We start from the raw sequence: 23,714 nt of genomic DNA on the forward strand, positions 1-23,714 counted from the left end.
GACTTCTTTTAGGGAAACCTGGAATGTCCATATCTATCTATCTATCTATCTATCTATCTATCTATCCAGCCAGCCAGCTCTTTCTTTCTTCCCCTCTTTCTTTTTTCTCTCCTTCCTTCCTTCTTCCTCTCTTTCTTTCTCTCCCTCGTCTTTCCTTCCTTCCTTTCTCTCCTTCCCTCCTTCCTTTTTTCTTTCTTTCTATGAAATGTATTATGTGTTTTCATTACATTTTTCTTTAAATTAATAATTCATCTACCACTTCCATATTTCATCGTTCTAAACTTAACGAAATATTTCTATTTAGTACTAACACCTCAAATAGATTTATAATGCTTATTTATATATTTTACAGTACCACCAACTTTAGACAGTATGGCATTTGAAGGATCTGGTGATATAAACGAAGATAATCCAAAGGTGATAATCAATAATAACATCACTTTACAATGCCCAGTTAATGCAGACCCTCCACCTTTGGTCTCATGGCTAAAAAATGGAGAAAATTTACCTTCAGAAGATATTGGAAGAAGAATTTTCTTATCTAACGATAAAGAGCAACTAACGATTACATTTGCGAAACTTAATGACAGTGCCAGATACAAATGTTTAGCAGTGAATATAGCAGGAGAGCTTGAAAAGTTATATGACCTTGAAGTTCATGGTAAAAATCTAACATATTGCCTAATCCTTTTGTTTTATAGGCTTATTCAGTTGTTTATTTAATGCATTCTTATGTTTAAATGTAGACATTATAACTGTTATATATATTTTATATTCTCATAGTTTTTATCTAACTGTTAAATTCTATCAAATATTTTGTTTACACCAATTATTGCATCAGAAACTTGGCAAGAAATAATCATAAAAACCATGCCAAATAGACCCAGAAGTATGGTGCAGTCTTCTGCTTGGTCAGCTTCTGTCCAATCTATGCCAGTATGGAAGAAGGATGTCAAACAATGACGATGATGATGACGCAACTGACTTCTTTCAGTTTCCATCTATCAATTCTTCTCACAAGGTTTTGATCAATCCAGAGCTAAAGGAGATGCCACTTGCTCAAGGTGCCATGCAGTGGGACTGAACCTAAAACCATGTGATAACCACATAGCCACATTCAAACATTGAAACCTATACATTCAAACATTTAAGTTACAAAATATGATTTAATTTGATTTGTAAAAAAACATATTTAATCATTTATGATAGGTTAACATGAAATTAAGACCTTTAACAAATTTCTTGCATGAATATAAAAAATTTCAAAATATAATATTTACTAAATTGAAATTGAAATCTGAACTTTTAAGTTAAGAATGATATAAGGTCTCAAATTGTAAACTGAAAAAATTTCCACTGTATTCGAAAGCCATTCTATTGATAAATATTTATGAAACATTCAGAGGCATTTATCAGAATCTTTCCTTTTCATTTCTGTGTGTCTGTTATTCATGGTTTGTTATTGTACTTCTAAAATAATTTCAAATTCATTTAATATCATTTGATAATAACCTATTTAATAATTGTTTCAAATTTCTGGGTAGTTGATTGCACCAACCCCAGTATTCAGCTGGTACTTATTCTATTGACCTCAAAATAATGAAAGACAAAAATGAACCTCAGCAGTATATAAACTCACAACTTAAAACTAGAAGAAATTCCACTAAGCATTTTCCCCAATGTGCCAACCATTCTGCCAGCTTGCTACCTTTATAACCTATTTAATAATATAAATTCAGTTCTATATTTAAGAGATGAGGAATTATGTACATTATTTACATTCAACGGATATTTGTCCTCATCTTGTTTGTTGTTAACACATTTCGGCTGATATACCCTCCAGCCTTCTTCAGGTGTCTTGGGGAAATGAGAACCCAGGTTCTCATTTCTCCAAGACACAAAATGTGTTAACAACAAACAAGATGAGGACAAATATCCGTTGAATGTAAATAATGTAAATAATGAATATAAATTCAATTTGAAATTTTTTAAAAAACTTCAGATGCAACTTGAGGACTGAAATGCAACTGAATGCTTCATATATTGAAGTATATCTGTAAAATGTGAAATCATATGACCTTGTATTTAGAAGTATTTGGCTCATGATTATAAGGTTGTGGGTTCAATTCCTGAACCATGTGGTACATTATGTCCTTGATAAAGGCACTTCTTTTCACATTGCACTAGTTTACTGAGCTGTAAAGAGTACCAGACAGGTATTAGTATTGCCCTCTTTTACTCCAGCCATCACATCTTGAGTATTCCACTAGGAAGCTGAGAAAGTATCAATGTCTGCTCATGAATACATAGGCAATTAACAATTGCATAATACATGATACTGAGCCATACTTGCAAATGAAGGCTAGATGTACTTTTTGTCTTTAGAATAAAGCCTCTTAGTAGTCATTTCAGTTATATCTAAAGTAAAATACTTGGAAATTTATTTGAACATACATTTTATTTTTCCAGTGCCACCACAAATTAATTTGCAATCAGCCTCTGATGAAGACCTCAGTGTTATTGTGGAGTCTACCATATTTATTGACTGCCCTGTTATGGGAATACCTCTTCCCACAGTTAAATGGTATAAAGATGGTAAAACTATTGACTTTGATGACCAAACACATTTGATGCTTTTTGCTGGAGGAAGGCGTCTTCAAATTTCCAATACCACCCTAGAAGACAAAGGTCAATACCGATGTGTGGCTACAAATGAAGCCGGCAAAATGAAAAGGCTTTACAATGTAAATATTAATGGTAAGTTTCATGTTTATTTCTTATTTTTAATGTTTCTTTTTTCCTTAAAGATATTTTGTTTCCTTATTTCCTGTTAGCTTTATTTATTTTTTGACTTTAAGTAAACATCAGCTTATATATTACTTCCTCAGGGAAGTAATATGTGAGGGAAATAATTTCAGATATATTAAAATGGCAATTAATAAGTAATTGACCAATGTTATTCATAGCAGATCAGCACCCACCCCTTCCACCAAAAAAAAAACAAAACAGTGATTAATATTCAGACACAACATCAAATTCAATATAAATATTTATTAGGGCAGCGAGGTGGTAGAAATGTTAGCATGCCAGGCAAAATGCTTAGCAGTATTTCGTCTGTCTTTACATTCTGAGTTTAAATTCCGCTAGGTCGACTTTGCCTTTCATCTTTTGGGGATCGATAAATTAAGTACCAATTGCATACTAGGGTCGATCTAATCGACTGGCCCCTACTTCAAAATTTCGGGCCTTGTACCTAGAGTAGAAAATAATATAGATATTTATTTTTTATCTTTAATTGTCCAGTCAATAGAATGCAGCCAAGCTTAGGTATCATCTTCAAGAGTTTAGTCGAATAAATTGACCCCACTCTTTGTTTCCTAAGTCTGGTACTTATTCTCTTGGTTTCTTTTGCTGAACCACTAAAACAAAATGGGAAAATATTATCAGTTATTATCAGTAATACAATTGTTAGTGCCTTCTCTTTTCTTCTCAGCAAAAGAGGTGTACTTTAAATGCTTGAGAAATTAAATTTAAGATCACAGGAAATATAAAGTGTTATCATTAATATTAATGAGTTTGTGTTCCACAGCATTGACTTATATTCAAGCAATCCTTTACAAAACTAGAAACATAATGTAGGAAACAGTTTATTTATAAATGAGATCTCTTGAAGTTAATTGAGGGTCTTTAATATCTTCTACACGTCTGTTGAGGTTACTACAGAGAAATATAAATATTAAATAAGACAGAAAATATCTGGAAGTTCTAAAGTGACAACATATGCTGTTTTATATTTCGTATGTTGATGTAATAAAATGCTCAACAGTCTCTGTTAGCACCAAAATATGAAAGACTTGCTGAAGTGTAATGTAATATCTAAATGAAAAATAAACTGAATATATCAGGTATTTTAGATCTTATACCTTATGTCTTTGATCTTTCAACAAGAGAGGGTAAGACACTGAAATCTGATAGAATATTTTATGAACATTAGTAATGTTATGAACATCTTTTCTGGAGTTTCTACTGAGCCTTGCTTAAAACAGCTTACTGTATCTTTTAGAACTGTGATTTATATTGTTTGCTACTGAAAGACAACCAATTGTTACTGCTGTTGTTTAGCCCTAGGTCAGGTCTGATCAAATAGGTCTGTGACCAAAGGCACTCCAGTCATAACTATCCCATAATCTTACATACTCACTGTTGATACAAAGTAATCACTGGTTAACACAAAATAATCACTGTTTATACTTTGGTATTAGCTGAAGCCCAAAATTCAGTTTGCTTGCTATGACACTGCAGGGCTTTATATCTATGACCCATCCATGTAATATTGTTCTAGCTAACACTAAATTGTGGAAACAGCATGGCTTAATGATTAAGAAGTTTGCTTTGAAATCATGAGGTGCCAAATTTGATTCCTCTACATTGAGAAAGTGTCTTTTGCCACTGAGTCAAACCAATTCAAGCCTTGAGAGTAAAACTGAGTAGAAGCCCATTGGATGGATTGTACTTGTAATTCAAATGCACAGCCTTGTCACACATTGTCATGTTGATTCTGTCTGAGAATTATATTAAAGGCACATATGTCTGTGGAATACTCAGTTATTTACTAATTCGATGAGTAGATAGTTCAATTGATTGAACAACTGAATCTTCATCACTGAATCTGGTGGAGATACATTTTCAAATAACACTAAAGTTGTGAGTAGGTGGGACTTCTGGATCCTCTTGAATTTGTAGTATTTCATACTAGTCAGGTAATCTAAAATACTAAGGTCTTTTCAAAGTCATGAAATAAGATATTTCCACATGTAACCATCATTCATCATGTTACTACTGAAGTTATGCATGTCTAGGAAGAAAATGCCTCAAAACAAATGAAATAACTCAACTGTACTAAGATAAAACATCTTAAAGCAATCATCTCAACTATGCAGGCAAGTTGGGTGATAAATGAAAGAAAACATTATAGCAAATAACAACTTTTACTGTAAATTCTGGCATCTAATTAAGACAATTTGATGTATTGGATATGTGCTAAAATATATGGAGATTGTCATAGAATTCTTTTCTTGTATTTACAGTTCCACCAAGAATCAAAGATTCTGAAAATGTTAAAAGGAAAGAAATTTTAATTCAAAAGTCCTTGACTCTCTTATGCCAGGCATCTGGAATTCCCCCACCCAAAATCACATGGTATAAATCAAATAAACTAATTTCCTTCACTAATTCGAACTATTCCTTCAATGAAGATCACAAAATTCTGAGGATTAATACTGTTAATGTAACAGACAGAGCACGTTATATGTGTAATGCAAAGAATACAGTTGGAGAGAGGGAAAAAGTTTTTGATGTAGTCGTATTAAGTGAGTATATTTTATCTCTAATTCCTTGTGTGATTTAAATTTTTGATTTAAAGAAATTCAATTTTGGTTTGTAACCAAAGAAGTATTTGACTGAAATATTTGGTTTCAAGATTAAAGTTTGCATAAAAGGAGAAAATACCATTCAATGTAGACATTTTGAGCAGAGTTCATTTACATTCAGAATTCAAATCCTGCTGAAATAAACTTTACCTATCATCTTTCTTGGGTTGATAAAATACTCGAATCCAGTACTCATGTACTAGGCTTGATCCAATTGATTATGGCCACCACCAAAATTTGTACCCATTACTAGAAATTGATAATGATGACGACGAGAAGATGGTGGATGATGACAACAACGATGATGACTACAGTGTTGATAATAATGACAGTGATAATGATGACAAACAGAAACCTTTTGAGAAAACAGTCTCCAGTTTTTTTGCTATTTTAAGTCCAATTTTCCAAAATTATCAGAAATGTACATATTGCCTACTTTAATGAAAATAGTTACAATTCACTCAGTATTTCTCTGAAATATCTTATAAATTGACAGATATTTTATAATTGAAATATCGAACTGGAAAAACTAAAATGTATTCTATTTCCTTTGTAGTTCCTGCATACATAGAAACAGAATCAAAGATTATTGACACAAAAATTCTCATCAATGAAACAGCCCAGCTTAATTGTGTTGCAAGAGGTGTTCCAAAGGTGAAATTACGTTGGTTTAAAGATGGAAAACCTCTCAACTCTGCAAATAGTCGAATTGAATTTATAACACATGGACGCCAGCTTCGTGTCAGAGGGGAAGATTTATCAGATAGTGGTATTTACACCTGTACTGCAACAAATAAAGTTGGTTCTGATAAAGTCGAGTATCGGTTAAGTGTCTATGGTATGTTTATCTTTCCTTTTTTATTATACTTCACCCCAATGAACTGCATAAATACAGGAGAGTATTGTAGTTCGCTTGAAGCATTGTGTATTGTTTGTAAAGAATAAAAAGTTTTGAATGGTACAACAATGCACTATAATACAAACAATGGACTATATACCTGTTGTAATTTAGTCATCCATAGTCTGATATGATATTTTAGAATAAAATTCCTTCTTCAGATATTCTTAAATGGAGTCGCTGCTATGATCGGTTTTCCAACTGAAAACCGATTATGGTAGCAACTCCATCTATACTGGTGGTACGTAAAAGCACCCTGGTGTCACACATATGACACCCATGTCGGTGGCACGTAAAAGCACCCATTACACTCTTGAAGTGGTTGGCATTAGGAAGGGCATCCAGCCCTAGAAAATCATCCCAAATCAAACTGGAGTCTGGTGCAGTCTTCCAGCATGCCAGCCCAGTCGAATGATCCAACCTATGCCAACTTGGACAAGAGATGCTAAATGATGAGGATGATGACGATATATATATATATATTGATTCAGTAAAGGTGGTGAGCTGATTGAATCCTTAGTATGCTGGACAAAATGCTTTGCAGCATTTCTTCCAGTCAACATTTGCCAAGGTTGACTTTGCCTTTCATCCTTTCAGGGTTGATAAAATAAGTACCAGTTGGGCACTGGGGTCACTATAATCAACTTACCCCTGCTTCCAAAATTTCAGGCCTTGTGCTTATTGTAGAAAGACTATATATATAATTAGATATATGAAAGCAAGAGTTCATTGTATTTCTTCATAGATAGGTGTATATCCTAAAAGTTCGTACTCTGATATTACAAATACTGGACTTTAAGCATCTGGTCTGGTTTGAGCACTAACTGTCTATATTCATTATATGCCCTTTTTTTTTTGTATCTATTCTGACCCATTATAGCACTCAGTTATGACAAGTGTTCCAGTCAATCCGATCAGCAGAACAGCCTGCTCATTAAATTAACACACAAGTGGCTGAGTGTTCCACAGGCATGCATACCCTTAATGTAGTTGTAAGGGAGATTCAGTATGACACAAAATGTGACAAGACTGGCCCTTTGAAATACAGGTACTACTCATTTTTGCCAGCTGAGTGTACTGGAAAAATGTGAAATGAAGTATCTTGCTGAAGGACACAACACACCACTGGGTATTGAATTCATGGCCTTACAAACATGAGCCAAATTCCCTGACTAAATTCCATAACACACCTTCACTCTTACCCATTATAAGATTACATGATATCAATCGGATCAAATTTCAAAGCATCATTTAATTAAATTTTATTTGAATTAATACTAAAACAAGTGAAAATTTAATTTACAATTTTTATCTCTTTTATTTCAATAGCTCCTGCATCAATTAATGCTCTGAATACTAATACATTGCCAAATGTTTTACAAAATGGAACAATAAAACTACACTGTCCAGCTTTTGGTGTCCCATTCCCAAGGATTGTATGGCTAAAAGGAAACAAGTTGGTTAATGAAGAAAAAGGACACATTACATATTTGGAAAACGGAATTTACTTAGAGTTAAGAGATGTAGATATCTCGGATGCTGGATTTTACACTTGCACTGCAATAAATGAAGCTGGGAAAGAAGATTTACATTTTAACTTACAGGTTTCAAGTAAGTATGCCAATAAAATCTTCAAGGACATTTTCATATGTGAAGTTTCATGAAACATGTTATAAAGATTTTAATTTTCTCCTAGAAAAATATCAATAGTTACAAACAAGAGTGACACACTTTCTGTCATGGAATTAACAGAGGAAATATATTATGATGGTGATAATTATAATTGTTTTACAGGCAACAACTACTGTGGTAGTTGAAGCTAAACAATATTAAAAATTATATACTATATATGTGTGTGTGTGTGTATGTATATATATATATATATATATATATATATATATATATATATATATATATATATATATATATATATTCGACGACTGGCACCCACGCCAATGTCGTCTCCTTCATTGGACACAAAACTTGGCTTGCAAAGACCTGTTGGGGCAAGCAAAAACGAAATCGTGATGGCACCTGTGCCCAGCGTCGCCTTCTTGGCATGTGTAAAGACATTCGAGTGAGATCATTGCCAGTGCCGCTGGAATGGCTCCTGTGCCGGTGGCACGTAAAAGCACCCACTACACTCTCGGAGTGGTTGGCATTAGGAAGGGCATCCAGCTGTAGAAACTCTGCCAGATCAGATTGGAGCTTGGTGCAGCCATCTGGTTCACCAGTCCTCATTCAAATCGTCCAACCCATGCTAGCATGGAAAGCGGACATTAAACAATGATGGTGATGATGATATATATATATATATATATATATATATATATATATATATATATATATATATATACACATACATACACACACAGAGTAATACCTCACTTTATGAGGACCCACTTTACGAGACTCCAGGTTTATGGGTTTTACTTTTCAAGCACAAGATCCAAATTTTGAATGAAGTGCAGAAATTTCTACTACCATAACAAATGCTTCTGCATGTTACTGAGAAATTTATAGAGAGCAAAAAAAAGCTTCTTCTAAGCAAACAACTCTGGACTTGTTTTTTAAAAAGAAATCTACATGTCTATGAGTGCTTGTGAATCAGTAATCACATCTACAAGTGATGACATGTGTGAGTCTAGTGCAAGTGTATGTGATTCAGAAAACGATTATAATAATAATATTTTTTATTATAAATGATCTTGACATTTTTTTTTTGCTTTACATTTTATTGTTGTTGTATTGCCATTTATTTCAAGTATTATAAATTTCATAGTAAAATATTTTTCTGGGAACAAATTACAATTTATAATATTGCTACTATGGGAAATTATTGTTCTGTTTTATGAGTGGTCTCTAGAAACAAAGTAACTCATATATCGAGGCATTACTGTGTGTATGTGTGTGTGTGTATATATATATATATATATATATATATATATATATATATATATCACAATATACAGATTCAAGTAATCCAGCAGTACTCATAAAAAAAAAACGTTAATGTATCATTCTACAAAACATACAGAATATATAATACAATACAACAGAAAACAATAATGAGTGTGTATAAAATCACAAATGACAAAGAAATAGCTTGATGAAATTAGATTTAACAATACAAAATTTCTAATATCACGACAAATTGTTTCGTAACTTAAAAACATGTAAATAATTTATATTATTATATTTAATAATAATTAATTTCTTATATGACTGCATTAGTGCAAAATTCAAAAAATACTTCAAAATAATGCAGAATTTAAGCTATGTCCTCAGGTGAAAGAAAGTCAATATAAATTACTTACGTTTTTAAGTCACAAAACAATTTGTCGTGATATTAGAAATTTCTTATTGTTAAATAAAATTTCATCAAACTATTTTTCTGTCATTTGTGACTTATATATATATATATATATATATATATATATATATATATATATATATATATATATATATATATAGGTGCAGGCATGACTGTGTGGTAAATAGCTTGCTTCCCAGCTGCCCAACCACATGGCTCAGAGTTCAGTCCCACTGCATGTCACATTGAGCAAGAGTCCTCTACTATAACCTTGTGAGTGGATTTGGTAGACAAACTGAAAGAAGTCTGTTATATATATGTATATATACATCTATGTGTGTGTGTCTTTATGTCTATGTTTGTCCCCACCACTACCACCACCACCACCACAACCACCACTACTTTGATAACCGATGCTGGTGTTTTTATGTCCTTGTAACTTAGGGGTTTGGTTAAAGAGACCAATAGAGTAAGTACCAGGCTTTAAAAACATAAATGCTGGGGTTGATACATTTGGCTAAAATTTCATGGTTGTGCTCCAGCATGGCTGCAGTCCAATGACTGAAACAAGTAAAAGGTAAGAGAGAGAAAACATCATCATCATCATTATCATCATCGTTTAACGTTCTCCTTCCAATCTGGCATGAGTTGGACATTTTGACAGGAGCTGACCTGACAGGAGCTGACCTGACAGGAGCTGACCTGACAGGAGCCTGTGCCATGCTTTGGAGTGTTTTTTGATATGGTTTTTACAACTGGATGTCCTTCCTAACATGAACCACTCTGTAGAGCGGGCTACACACACTCGTATTCGCCATGATAGATCACTAGCCACCACACATTCCTTTTTTCTCTCCTTTTTTTTTCTCTCTTTTTTTTCTCTCTTTTTTTTTCACACCTTTTTTCTCTCCTTGTTTCTTTCTGTGTTCCTTTCTGTGGAAGAGCGTAGGCTCGAAACATTAAAAACTCTTTCACTTCCCGAGCGTTATACTAATACATCTGTTTGTCATTTACACCACCTGTCTTCGTTTTTCGTTTTTTTTTTGTGAATTCTCCCCCTATGTATGTATATATGTATGTATGATGAAGATGATACATTTAATGCCCACTTTCCATATTGTCCTTGACTGGAATGGTGAGCTGCAAGGCTGTGTCAAGTTCCAGTGCCAGCTTTGACATGGTTTCTATGGCTGGATACCCTCAATAATGCCAACCATATTACAGAGTATACTGGGAGGTGGGATGCTGGCAATGGTGAGGTTGCCAAGTAACTTGCAAGACACAAAAAGAATAGTGAGAGGAAAATATAAAAATTCCCAATAGTGAGAAGTATTCGAGAAAGGAAAGTGGTTTTATGCCAGATGTTGCAAAGCTAGGGTAAGATAGATAGACAAGCACAGGTGTCCTGCTGTGGAGAAGACATGTGACTACAGGAGTTACAAGTGAATTGAGTGAGTGATGAACAAGGGCAGAGGTGTGATTGGAGGGAAATACCAGTATGAAGAGGAGTAAGATGAGAGATATAGGAATAGCTCAGGAAGGAGAATAGATCAGAAAGTAGCAGAATGATGTGTTAGGTAGATCAATAGAGAGGGAGATACAGAGGTACATGAGGGCTATAATGGTGTGTGCGCACACACGCACGCGCACACACACACACACACATCATGTGATCAACCCAATTATCAGAAGCTGTTATACATAACCAGTCACAATGTGCTTTGCATCGTTTTATCTTCTGAATGATGCCACCCTGCTGGCCTGGTGAGCAGGCCAACATTGCCTCTGATCGGAAGCTTAGTCTATTGTATGGTTACTGATTTACAGATGAGTAGACTGGAGAAATGTGAAACAAAGTCTTTTGCTCAAAAACACAATGTGCAACCAGTCTGAGAATTAAAACAATAGCTTCATAATCATGTATGCAACACCCTTGAGAATTAAGACAATGGCCTCATGCTCATGTGTGCAACACCCCTAACTACTAGGGCAACTATTACTTTCAAATAACCCCTCGAATATGGAAAATATTTTGGACCCTCATTGAGTTATAAGACTTGTCCATGTTAAACTAAAATGTTCAAAAACAAATGTTATCACTACCCAGATGTTGTCTCCCACATTGTTCAGAGCATGCAAGCATGCAGGAGAATTGAAGCCCGAAAAAATATTTAATTTATTATATTACAAAAGGCAATAATATTGTTGGGGCAGCGGGGGAGTTATTTCCCTTGTCACTTGTTTTTATGAAGCACATTTTACACACATACACATGCACACATGCATGCACATGCACACACACACACACACACACACACACACACACACACACACACACACACACACACACACACACACACACACACAGAGTCATGCTCTTTCTCTCACACATACATAGCAATGGGGTGATAAGAGACAGAAAGTGAGAAAGTACAAGAGAGAGAAAGGGAGAAACAGGAGAGATGAGACGGAGAGAGAAAGGAGAGGTGAAAATTTGGAGAGAAATGAATGTATGTAAGGAATGAACCTAAAAAAATTCTACATTGGATCAAAAGTTATTGCATACAAAATTTACTAGGGAAAACTAAATCCTATTCTGGATGAAAAGGGTTTGTGACAGGTGTGTCTAGTGTCTAAATATGAATTTTCTCTTGTGTACACATCCAATGATTTATGCTTGCTTCATTTCACTTTAGATTTTGCAGATCATCAATATTCAAAGCTCATTTCTTGCTACCATACAGCATCACACTTTCTACACAAGCATTAAACAGTTTGTCTGCACACACATATGCAAACTCTCTCTCTCTCACACACACACATATCAGAAACATATACATCATCATCATCATGATCATTATCATCATCATCATTTGATGTCTACTTTCCATCCTATCATGGATTGTATGGGTTGTCATGCTCCAAGTCAGTTCATATTTGGTGTTTAAACATATTCATGCATATATAAGAATGCAAGTATATATATATGCTCATACACACACATATGCACACTCACACACACGTACACACATGTAAACATATATGTATACATGACAGGCTCCTCACAGTTTCTGTCCAACAAATCCATTTCAAAAGTATTGGTCAGCCTGGGACTGTAGTAAAAGACACTTTCCAAGGTGCCATGCAGAAAGACTGAACAATAACTCACTTATTTCAAAGAAGGTAATATTTTCCCATATCTAGACATGCTTTTCACAGCAGACGGGAAGCAAACAATCTTGTTTGTATAGAGATGGTGCTCATTTAGAACCATGATATGATGTCAAGTCACAGGTACACACACAAACATATGTGCACACATGTGTGTGTGCTTTTTTTCTGTTTCCATCTACCAAATCTACTCTCAAGGTTTTGGACACCCTGGAGTAATAGTACTATATACTTGCCCAGATTGCCACACATTGGGACTGAACCCAAAACAACATGCTTGGGAAGCAGGCTTCATGACCACAAGGCCATGCCTGCACCTATAACATAAACATTTTTCATTTTTATCTTTTCTTTATTCAACTGCAGCTACATTTTTGCCAATTGCTATAAATATAACTAAATGTTTTCTTACATTTTCATATATATATATATATATCTTAATATTTTTAAAGAAAATATTATTTTCATTTTCTTTATTTCTCAAACAAAACAAAAAATTCCTAATTATGTAAAAGGTAAATGATAGAAACAAGAAGATCATAGTAATATTTTAACATCAGTGGAAAGAATAAAAATATCAAAAAAAATGAGAGGCTTGTTAAAATTTGTGGAGGCACATGGCTTAGTGGTTAGGGTGTTGGACTCATGATCATAAGATTGTCGTTTTAATACCTGGACCGGGCGACGCGTTGTGTTCTTGAGCAAAACACTTCATTTCACATTGCTCCAGTCCACTCAGGTGGCAGAAATGAATAATCCTGCGATGGATGTGTGTCCCGTCCAGGTGAAGAATTTATATGCCAAGGAAACCTGGCAGGGCTCAAAAAGGAAACATTTCTTTTTTTTCTTTTTATATTATTAAAATTTACTACTTAATTTGTAACTAATGCAGCTTCCCCTTTTTTCTATTTTATAGTACCACCATATATATCTGAAGGAAGATTAATCCCGAATCCTACTGCAACAGTAAATACAAGTATAATCATCCATTGTCCAGCTTCTGGTATCCCAGAGCCCACAATAAAATGGCTGCGAAATAATCAGCCCTTTGTGCCAGATTACTACCCCAACATACTTATTCAGGATAATGGTAAAAACTTCATAATTGAACCAGTAAAACTCACAGATAAAGCCATATATACCTGTATAGCAACCAATATAGCTGGCAAAGCAAGAGCAAATTTTGACTTTGCTGTATGGGGTAAGAAATATGTTTTTGTGTCTTTTTTTGTTTTCTTTTTATTAGCTTATGAAAGTATTTAAAATCTATTCTTAAAAGTCAGGCATTTATGAAATCTTTATAAATTTTGAAATTTTTTTTACTTTAGTTACACTGTAAAATTTTTAATTTTCAAATGTAGAACAAAAGCTAATGAAAATTGTTTGGCCTATAGTTATTACTTGCTGAAAACTTGTCTTTATTACATTAAAATAGTATTTGGAAAATGAGTTGATTCTAGGCATCTATGTATCGTACTTAATGTATGATACATAGATGCCTTGTTGATAGGCTAGTTACTCCAGTATTTGTCCTGAGATAACATCTCTGATAGACGTGTTGTGTTAATAAACATTATGAATATCAGAGAGAGAGAAAGAGAGAGAAACAAATACAAATGAATTAGAAAATAGCAGTAAATAAAGACCAGTAAGGAAATAAATGTGAAAAAGACTGAAAAATAAATATTTAATTAGTCAAACCAACAAAATGTTATTTATGAAGACTGTTATTTTAAAAAACAAAAAGAAACTCCTTCTTCATTGGCTGAATGAGCCATCAAGCAAAGCTCAAAATCTCAGCTAAAACAAATTTAATAATAATTTGACTCTATTTTTGATACTGAGTTTTTCCATCAGTAATTGTTCTGTTGTAATTCTTAAACTTTAAGATATTAACCTTAAACTAAAATTCAAAACTTCAACAAATATTTTTCAATCTGAATTTATATATATTTTAGATAATTAATACGTTTTTGAAGAATATTTATTTTTTCTACAAAATTACAGCCAGTGGTAATTATATAGTTAGATTATTTTTCAGATATTGACTTTTAGACAGAACAAGCCAAATTCAAATGAAATCAAATCAAATTTATTGGCAGGAGAAGAGCACAATGTGCTTGAACCATGTAACCCCCACCACCACCACCAAAAAAAACAGTTATTGTTATATACAGTTTTATACATAGTTGCCACTGTTGTCCAGAGCCCCTTTGAACAGGGGAGAGGTGGGCAGTTGAATGACATCTTGTGGTAGCTTGTTCCACGGGGCTGCAATACAGACGGAGAATGCGGCTTCCCGCCTGTTGAGTTGGAAGTGTCGGGGATAGAGTTTGCGATCATGCCCACGAAAACCTCTATCCATTGATAATCGCATATATTTGTTATTATCCAACTATTAGCTATTGCTACATAGAATATTCTGAATCACCTTTCCCTAATGATTTTTCAATTTTCACATGGATGTAGTGAATAAAGCTTACATAACAGCAAACCCAAGAGTTTTATAGTCTACAAAATGTAGCCTTTAACATGTTTAATATATTCGTGAATAATAAGTTAGCCTAAGATGCACAAGGTCATGTAAAAAAAGTTAATCTTTTCTCTTTTACTTTTTTTTTTACTTATAAAAAATTCTTGGTTTTATTCTTTCCTCTAGTTCCACCAAAAATCGATCGCACTGATATCCATACTAAGTTGAAAATAATAAAAGGTCATTCTGTAACTATCAGTTGTCCAGTGACAGGCATTCCAATGCCTGAAATCAAATGGCTAAAAGATCATGAAGATTTTATTCCAGATCCACTTGATCTGCGTGTATTAATTCTTTCAAAAGGAATGCAAATAAAGATAAGCAATGCAAGTGAAACTGATAGTGCTTATTACTCTTGTATAGCAGAAAATCCATCTGGATCGGACCTGGAGCATTTTGATCTGGATGTACTTGGTAAATATACTTACAATACATAACCATCTAATAGTTTAACATTTTTCTTTTTCAAATGAAAATGGCAATATTTTGTTTTTGTATTTGGTTTGCAAGATTCTTGATATGAACTCATATAGCAAACTTTGTTACATCTCAAGAACCAGTGCATGTATTTATAATACATGCACTAGTTCTATATTCATTTCTTTATTTTTATAAGTCAGTTGATTAACCATTTAACTAATTGATTGTTTTGACTAATCATTTGGTCAATCAATCAGCTAGATTTGTCAAAGTCCTTTCATAACCTCTGCAAGTGTAGAGAGGGTATGTTGTTGATGAGGTTGCAAATGGCAACAAAAGAACTTTGACAGACCTAGTTGATTGATTGATTGATTAACTGAATGGTTAATCAGACAACTGAGTATTTAATTGGTTAAACAGTTAACCAATTGACAAGTGAAAATAAAGAAGTGAAATGGAACCAGTGCATATGTTTATTTTTCTCAAAATAACCCTTTCAAGACACAATAAGACAGTAGTTTCATATAAATATAGTATTGGTTACTTAAAATTCTTTCAAAAATAAAAAAAAATACCAGAAGGGTTTTTTTTTTTTAATTTTAATTTGTAATTGAATCTACTATCTCTTGAACTACTCTTTGGGTGTTCTACCAACTCAGCTATTTTGTCAAAGTTTAGGAAACACTCTTTTCCAATGAAAACATAAACTAAAAAGATAGCATCAAAATTTTTCTTCTTTGATTTTCCTTTATTTCTTCATTCAGATCTTCTAAATTCAGATGTAAATGTTAAAATCAGTGTAACCCAATCCTTAATGTATGCTACTAACATTACACTTTGCATTACATTTGGATTAAATGTTAAGCAATTGATTGTATATAACTGTTTTTGTTCGTATGTCATTTTCTATAACAACTAACTTCTCTCTTTGTAGTTCCACCCAGTATTGATGAATCAAATATAGTTTACCATCCCAGAGTAGTTCTAAACAGAACTTTAATCTTAGAATGTCCAGTTTCTGGTGTTCCAAAACCATCCATTAAATGGATGTTTAATTCAATTCCATTTGAATACATTCCAAATGGTGTTCAACTCAAACATGAAGCAAGGATGTTGATGATCACTCATACAAAACCTAGCCATGCTGGAAAGTATAGCTGTGTGGCCAAAAATGATGCAGGAGAACTTCAGAGAAACTTTGATCTGGAAGTGTTTGGTAAGTAAAATTTAATTAGAAAAATTAATTTTAATCCTTTAGCATTCAGATTATCTCTCAAATGTATTGCTTATTTATCTACATAAAAAAAAATTAATTATGTAGCTTAGAGATTTCGAAGCTGTAATAGTCTATGTTATGTCTCAAGCTACTGCTATCTAGCACCTTCGGATGATCTCTACTCAACCGCTACACAACTGCTACTCGACTGCTACTCAACACACCTACCATGGCCAGACTACCCCTATTTATATGTCTTGGGAGACCCTACTTCTTCGCCTGGGGGCGTCGACACAACAGTTTATTTTTAGAATGATATTGTAGGGTAGGTGTGAGATGTTGGATCTAGTAAGTTTGAACATAAAACAAGTAGAATATTTGGGCCAGATATGGCCAGTTTAAATTCTATTTTATGCTTGTAATACTCTGTAGCCAATTGTTACTTTTGTGTTGGGTTTTAGAAAGGATCCAATTACAGAATTCCATTCTCTGGTCTTTGTCATTGTCATTAACTCCTGAACTAAATGAATTTTATACGGATGAAAAGCAAGCATTTTTAAAAGACGCTGAACTGAACGCCTGCTGACACCAGTTTCTTGAGATATTTTCTTGATTTTATTGGGTACTATTGAATATTAGTTAGTACAGTCGTTGCAATAATTTCATCTGTTACTGTTCTTGGTCCACCACCACATTCTCAATCGTGGACACTTCCTGTTTCTTCAAATTTTTTAACAATCTTCCAAATGTTGATTCATCAATAGGCATCCTTTTGGGATGAAGGATATTAAACTGCAGTGCAACTGATCAATTAGAGCTTCCAACTGTACTGCACAAAAGGTTAACTTCAACACATTCCTTTATTGACAACATCTCTGACATGATTCTAAAATAAAAAAATAATCATTTTATGAACATTTATCACATTTACTTACAAAAGATAACAAATATGAAGATGTTATGGCAAAGTGTTAGTTTACTGATGCTTGAGTTTTGTACCACCCTATATATATTTGTAACTATGAACACAAATATACATATATATATATATATATATATATATATATATATATATATATATTTGTAGCTTTGCTCTGAACTCCTTATTAGTATGTCTCTTGTACTTACACTTGGTTTTGAATATACTCGAGGAATATTTACCAAACTGAATGCAATAGATTCTTCATGGGTTTCATAAATGTTCTCCACTCAATTTTCCAAATGTACTATTTCTTTCCAAGCCACTTATTTTTATATTGTTTATTGATAATGGAAAGGCTGGTGCAATGAATTAAAATATGAAATAAAATCTTAATCATTAAAAGCTACAAAATTTGTTTAACACAACTGGTTTTAATTTGTAATGTCAAACAACTGTTGGATTTGTTTTCACATGACATGTGGCATCAAAGCAATGAGAAGTCAAGTTGAAGCTTTATTTGATTAGAAATATATAGCTGTTTCTTTTAAATTCTCTTAAAAGTTTAAAACAACTTATATGTCTGAATAATTCAACTCAGTGATTTGTTGCTGTTGTTTTTTTAAATGTCTTCATTTTTCATGCCTACTTGTACATGTATATCCTGTTTTATCCTGTTAGTGATTGATTTTTTACTGCTACAATTAGTGTAGTGAAGCATAGTCTTCACTGAGGAGGTCCAATAAGACTTAACTATGTCAAGAGTTGTCCCCCATATTTGCTAAAAGGATTAATTTGATATTAACCATTGAGCTACAATTGTCTAAAGTTAATTATTTCTAATTAGATATTTAAGGTTTACTACATTAAATTTGCCAACACTAACATAATTAAATAAGAAAGAATATGAAACATTTTTTTTAAATGCTAAAAATTTCCAAACTATAAAAATTATTTGATGAATATTTCTTCCAGAATTAATAATTATTCACCTTGTCATCAATTTCAGTACCCCCAACTATACTTCAGAATGGCCTTACAAAAGAGTTTAAGACGCTCCAAAATGCAACTGTACAATTTGAATGTCCAGTACAAGGAACACCAACTCCTGAAATCATGTGGTCAAAAAATCGTACACCAATTTTAGATTCTCCCTATAAGAACTTACAAGTTTCAAGCAATGGTCGCAGATTAAGAATTAGCAATATCAAAATTGATGATGCTTCAACATATACTTGTACAGCCACAAATATAGCTGGTCAAGCAAAAGAACAGTATATTCTTCAAGTACATGGTAAGATAATTTCTATTCTAACATGACTTATCTTTATAAAATATTTTCATGCTTAAGTGTTTGTTTGTTTATTCTTTTCATAATTATAACTATTTTAGTTATTTTATATCAGTAACACAAACACAGATGTTTTATTTAACCCTTCACTAACATCTATGTTCAATTATTTCTTTTAACAGGCTTTTATTCATCAAATATTTAACCCTACTCTTGATGATCTGTCTCTGTCTCTCTCTCTCTCTCTCTCTCTCATGTTATAGTTTATCTTTTACCTGTTTCAGTCATTGGACTGTGGCCATGCTGGAGCACTGCTTTGAAGGATTTCAGTTGAACATATTTATCTCAGTGTTTATTTCTTAAAGACTGATACTTATTTTATTGAGTTTTTTTTTGCTGAACTGCTAAGTTATGAGGATGTAAACAAATGAACCCCAGTTGTGAAGTGGTTGGGAAGAGACATATGCAGACACAAAACTCATTCACACATATATACAACAGGCTTTCACACAATTTCCGATAACCAAATTCACTCACAAAGGACTAGTTGGCCCATGGCTTTAGTTGAAGGCACTTACCTGAAATGCTACATAGTGAGACGGAACCTGAACTCACATAGTTGCCAAGTGAACTTCTTAATCACACAGCCATGTCTTTTGAATAGTTAAACCATGTGATTTACTCAGGGATAAAATCATTTATTGTATTGATGGTTTGTCAACCATGCCCTTCCATCCTAGTCCTAATTTTTTTCCTTTTTGACTTTATACCTTTTACTATTTTTTATTTTGTTTGGTGCAAGTCCTCTAATACGGAAAATAGTTACCTTTTTACATTTTTTTATTTTCTTACCCCTATTGTATTTTCTTCTGCTTTTTTTTTTTTTTTTTTTTGCTTTTGCTTTTGTTCCTTTACATAGCATTGCAAATCTGTAATTTATTTTTACACAGAGAACCACCTCAGGATTGCTGCAGCAAAAGCAATCTGCTTAAGGGATTCATAACACTGAAATAAAAATGACCTGGATAGGATATAGAAAAAAAGGATAAAGATCCTTGCTGAATGATATAGACTCATAGGGCTGGTTTCCTGGTTTCCATGGCATATATATTCTCCACCTGGATAGGATGCCAGTCTGTCACAGGATTACTCATTTTTACTATCTGAGTGGACTGGAGCAATATGAAATGAAGTGTTTTGCTCAAAGAACACAATGCATCACCTGGTCCAGGAACTGAAACCACAATCTTACAATCATGAGTCCAACACCTTCACACCTTTCTGATTGTATACCATCTCAACTCATCCATCTCTCCTCTTCCTACCACCAATATTATATCCACTCTCAATCCTCAGGCTTTAACCCTATTTCCAGTTCTTTTTCTTCAGAATGTTGTCTCTGTGGAAATTTCTCTTGACTCTTGTTTTTCCTGCAGCTACCAACTTGCAACTATTCAAGAAGAACATTAACCATGGAACTTCACCAATCTTAGAGGCTAGGAATAGCCAGGTGCAAAGCCCCTAACCCTAATTCAAACCAAAAGTAACACTAAAATATAATAAAATCCAAAGCATACTGATTCTGCTGACACAAAAACCAAAATACTTGATATTCTGAACTATCTGCATCTATTAGCATCCTCACTTATCCATGTCCCTAGCTGATACACCATCTCCCTGAATGCTCTTGCTATCCTCTGGACACAATCTTTTACCCTGCCATCGTTGCCTCTTCCTCTATCAAATCATATGAAGCAATCCACACTTCTTTACTCCATCACACAACAACCACTAAATCCAGAACTCTCCAAGATGCTAAGTCAGTTTGCAAAGTCTTAAGAACAAGCTACAACCACCAACTAACCAATACACGGCTTCATCTCTGTGTCTCTTCTGCTACTGAAAAAACTAGCAAGATTCATATCACTTCTGTCTTAACAACTGCTCCTTGGAATTTCTTACCTTTAAACATTTCCCCAACAACCAATCATCAAAAGAAGTTAAAGTTTAACATCATTTACATTAACTTCACCAGTTTGAGAGTTCCTGCAAATGTCCTAGGCATTACCAGTCTTTTTTCTAAATATAAAAAAGCTATATGGGGGATATCACTGCTACTTAACTTTTGTTCATGCAAGTCTTTGTTTATACTGCTTTGATTTTTTCTATTATTATTAGGCAAAACTTGATGACATTAATTAATATCAAGTGTTTCAGTTCATTAATTCCATCTAGTAGTTAAAAGTTCAACTACACATCCAGCAAAATCTCATTCATTTCTTTCATTTCAGATGGTCAACATTCACTGTCCAGTTTGCACTGCTATTTAGGAATAATCTCATGCCACGTCAATCAGAAACAGTTTGAGCATAAAAGAAACTTCTTTATAATCAATCAGAACATAACCTTTGATTTTCACTTGTTCATTAAAGTCTATAGCCATGCTATCTTAATGATCGCTACCACCTACATCATTAAGTTACAGACAGTTTGATTTTACTGTTCTTTGTATCAATATTCATAAAATATAAAGAAACACTGTTAGTGTGTCTGAGATGCTAAGTTGCTAACATGCTACTTCACCTAGTGTGCACCTACCTCCTGCACTATCCACAAAATATTGAATGATCACCGACTATTTTACACACTGATCAATATCATTTGCTTGATGATTTTGATCTGTGGAGGTCCTGCTATCTAATGAGCCAAATCTATGCTAAGTCCCTTTGATTCAAATACTTTCTTTCAGGTTTTGAACCTTACCATTCATTGTGCTATGAAAATCTGGTCATCTTCATATAGAAGTTCCCAAGAGGACATATCCTCCTTTTAGAGCTACTGCAATGAAAAACTGAAAGCTGAGAATAGACTGGTAAACACTTACCTGGACTTCTAATTCCTCACTATATGCACTCTGTATCTAGTATTCTCATAGAAACCTCCTCATAGCCTATCAATTTGTGGCTTGAGAAACTGACTTTTTTTAGATAGACAAATTTAAAAGAAATGGTATATGTATGACGAAAATTTGAAAGTTTTCTAGAATTATGGCAATTTATTTGGGTCTTGCTAAATGAAGTAAAATCCATTTTAGCAGTTACAAATTAAATGAGATCAACTTCTTTAAATAGAATAAATAACATAAATATATATATATACATATATATATATACATAGACGAAGGAGTGGCTGTGTGGTAAGTAGCTTGCTTACCAACCACATGGTCCCGGGTTCAGTCCCACTGCATGGCATCTTGGGCAAGTGTCTTCTACTATAGCCTCGGGCCGACCAAAGCCTTGTGAGTGGATTTGGTAGACGGAAACTGAAAGAAGCTCGTCGTATATATGTATATATATATATATGTGTGTATGTGTTTGTGTGTCTGTCCCCCAATATCGCTTGACAACCGATGCTGGTATGTTTTATGTCCCTGTAACTTAGCGGTTCGGCAATAGAGATCGATAGAATAAGTACTAGGCTTCTAAAGAATAAGTCCTGGGATCGATTTGCTCGACTAAAGGCGGTGCTCCAGCATGGCCACAGTCAAAAAGACTGAAACAAGTAAAAAAAAAAAATAATATGTACAGGGTTATTCAAAAAGAACGAGCAGATTTTAAATTTATTTTTAAAACAAATGGTAAGAGACACAAACACATTGTACATATTTCTTGATAGGGGAAGGTTTAAAGTTTATTTTAAGGTAGTATGCACTCGAATTGAGTACCATGAGCACCAGTGCATTTTCCTTTATAAATGCAACCTTTTTCTGTGAAATTTCTATGCCATTCGTAAATTTGCTTCTGGCGAGGTGGATTTTTATTGAATTGGCAGTGAAATCCATGTTGCACTTGCACAATTGATTCACATTTCTCAAACTTGAACTTAATAATGAGAATATTGCTTTTTTTTTTTTTTGCTAAGTCAGAGCAAGAAGATTGAAGCAATTTGAAAATAACACTGTAATGTGTTATCAAACCTGGTGGAATGAAATACAATACTAATCCAAATTTTCAGATACCTTAATTTTTTTTCCACTGATTCATAATAATATATTTGCAGCTGTAATTAGAGAAAACCTGTTATAACAGAGATCAGTATTACCTCCTTGCTACAGAAAATGTAAAAGTATCATGACACATTGGGGTGGAGATAAAACAGTATTGTCATTTTGTCAGCAAAGACACAGAACAAGGCATAATACTTGGGCTGTGAATTATGTATAATAGACTGGCTAAGAAATGTGAACTTCAGGGTGTTTTAATGTGCTGTAAAAGAAAATGAATATGCTTTAAACCTCTTGCAAGAAGTGATGATAAAATATTAAATAAACAAGTAAAAATTAGAGATGCCTAAGTCAAAATTCCAGTAATAAAAATTCCAATAATAAAAATGATATTGTTGAAAAATCTAGAAGTGATGGAAAAAGAGGGCAACGAAAATCCAGAAACAAAAACTACGAAACTTAAGCCAACAAGTGAAGCTCTATGTGATCACCCAGCCAGCAAGAAATAGCAGCCAAATTTC

The 23,714-nt window shown here is 33.5% G+C and overlaps 1 protein-coding gene across 2 annotated transcripts in view; it reads left to right on the forward strand.

The window, feature by feature from the left end:
• Window positions 1-23,714, forward strand: part of LOC106871048 (hemicentin-1) — a 354,534-nt gene that overhangs the window by 224,064 nt on the left and 106,756 nt on the right. For both annotated transcript variants that reach the window (XM_052965571.2, XM_014917317.3), the window contains exons 21-29: window positions 353-661; window positions 2,470-2,757; window positions 5,088-5,369; window positions 5,986-6,267; window positions 7,657-7,938; window positions 13,728-14,012; window positions 15,471-15,758; window positions 16,699-16,980; window positions 18,909-19,193. In XM_052965571.2, the coding sequence (XP_052821531.2) occupies window positions 353-661; window positions 2,470-2,757; window positions 5,088-5,369; window positions 5,986-6,267; window positions 7,657-7,938; window positions 13,728-14,012; window positions 15,471-15,758; window positions 16,699-16,980; window positions 18,909-19,193 (2,583 nt within the window). The remainder of the gene's footprint in view (window positions 1-352; window positions 662-2,469; window positions 2,758-5,087; window positions 5,370-5,985; window positions 6,268-7,656; window positions 7,939-13,727; window positions 14,013-15,470; window positions 15,759-16,698; window positions 16,981-18,908; window positions 19,194-23,714) is intronic.

The sequence above is a fragment of the Octopus bimaculoides genome, chromosome 2, assembly GCF_046866305.1.
Source record: "Octopus bimaculoides isolate indiv1 chromosome 2, ASM4686630v1, whole genome shotgun sequence".
In the NCBI taxonomy this organism is placed as follows: Eukaryota; Metazoa; Mollusca; class Cephalopoda; order Octopoda; family Octopodidae; genus Octopus; species Octopus bimaculoides.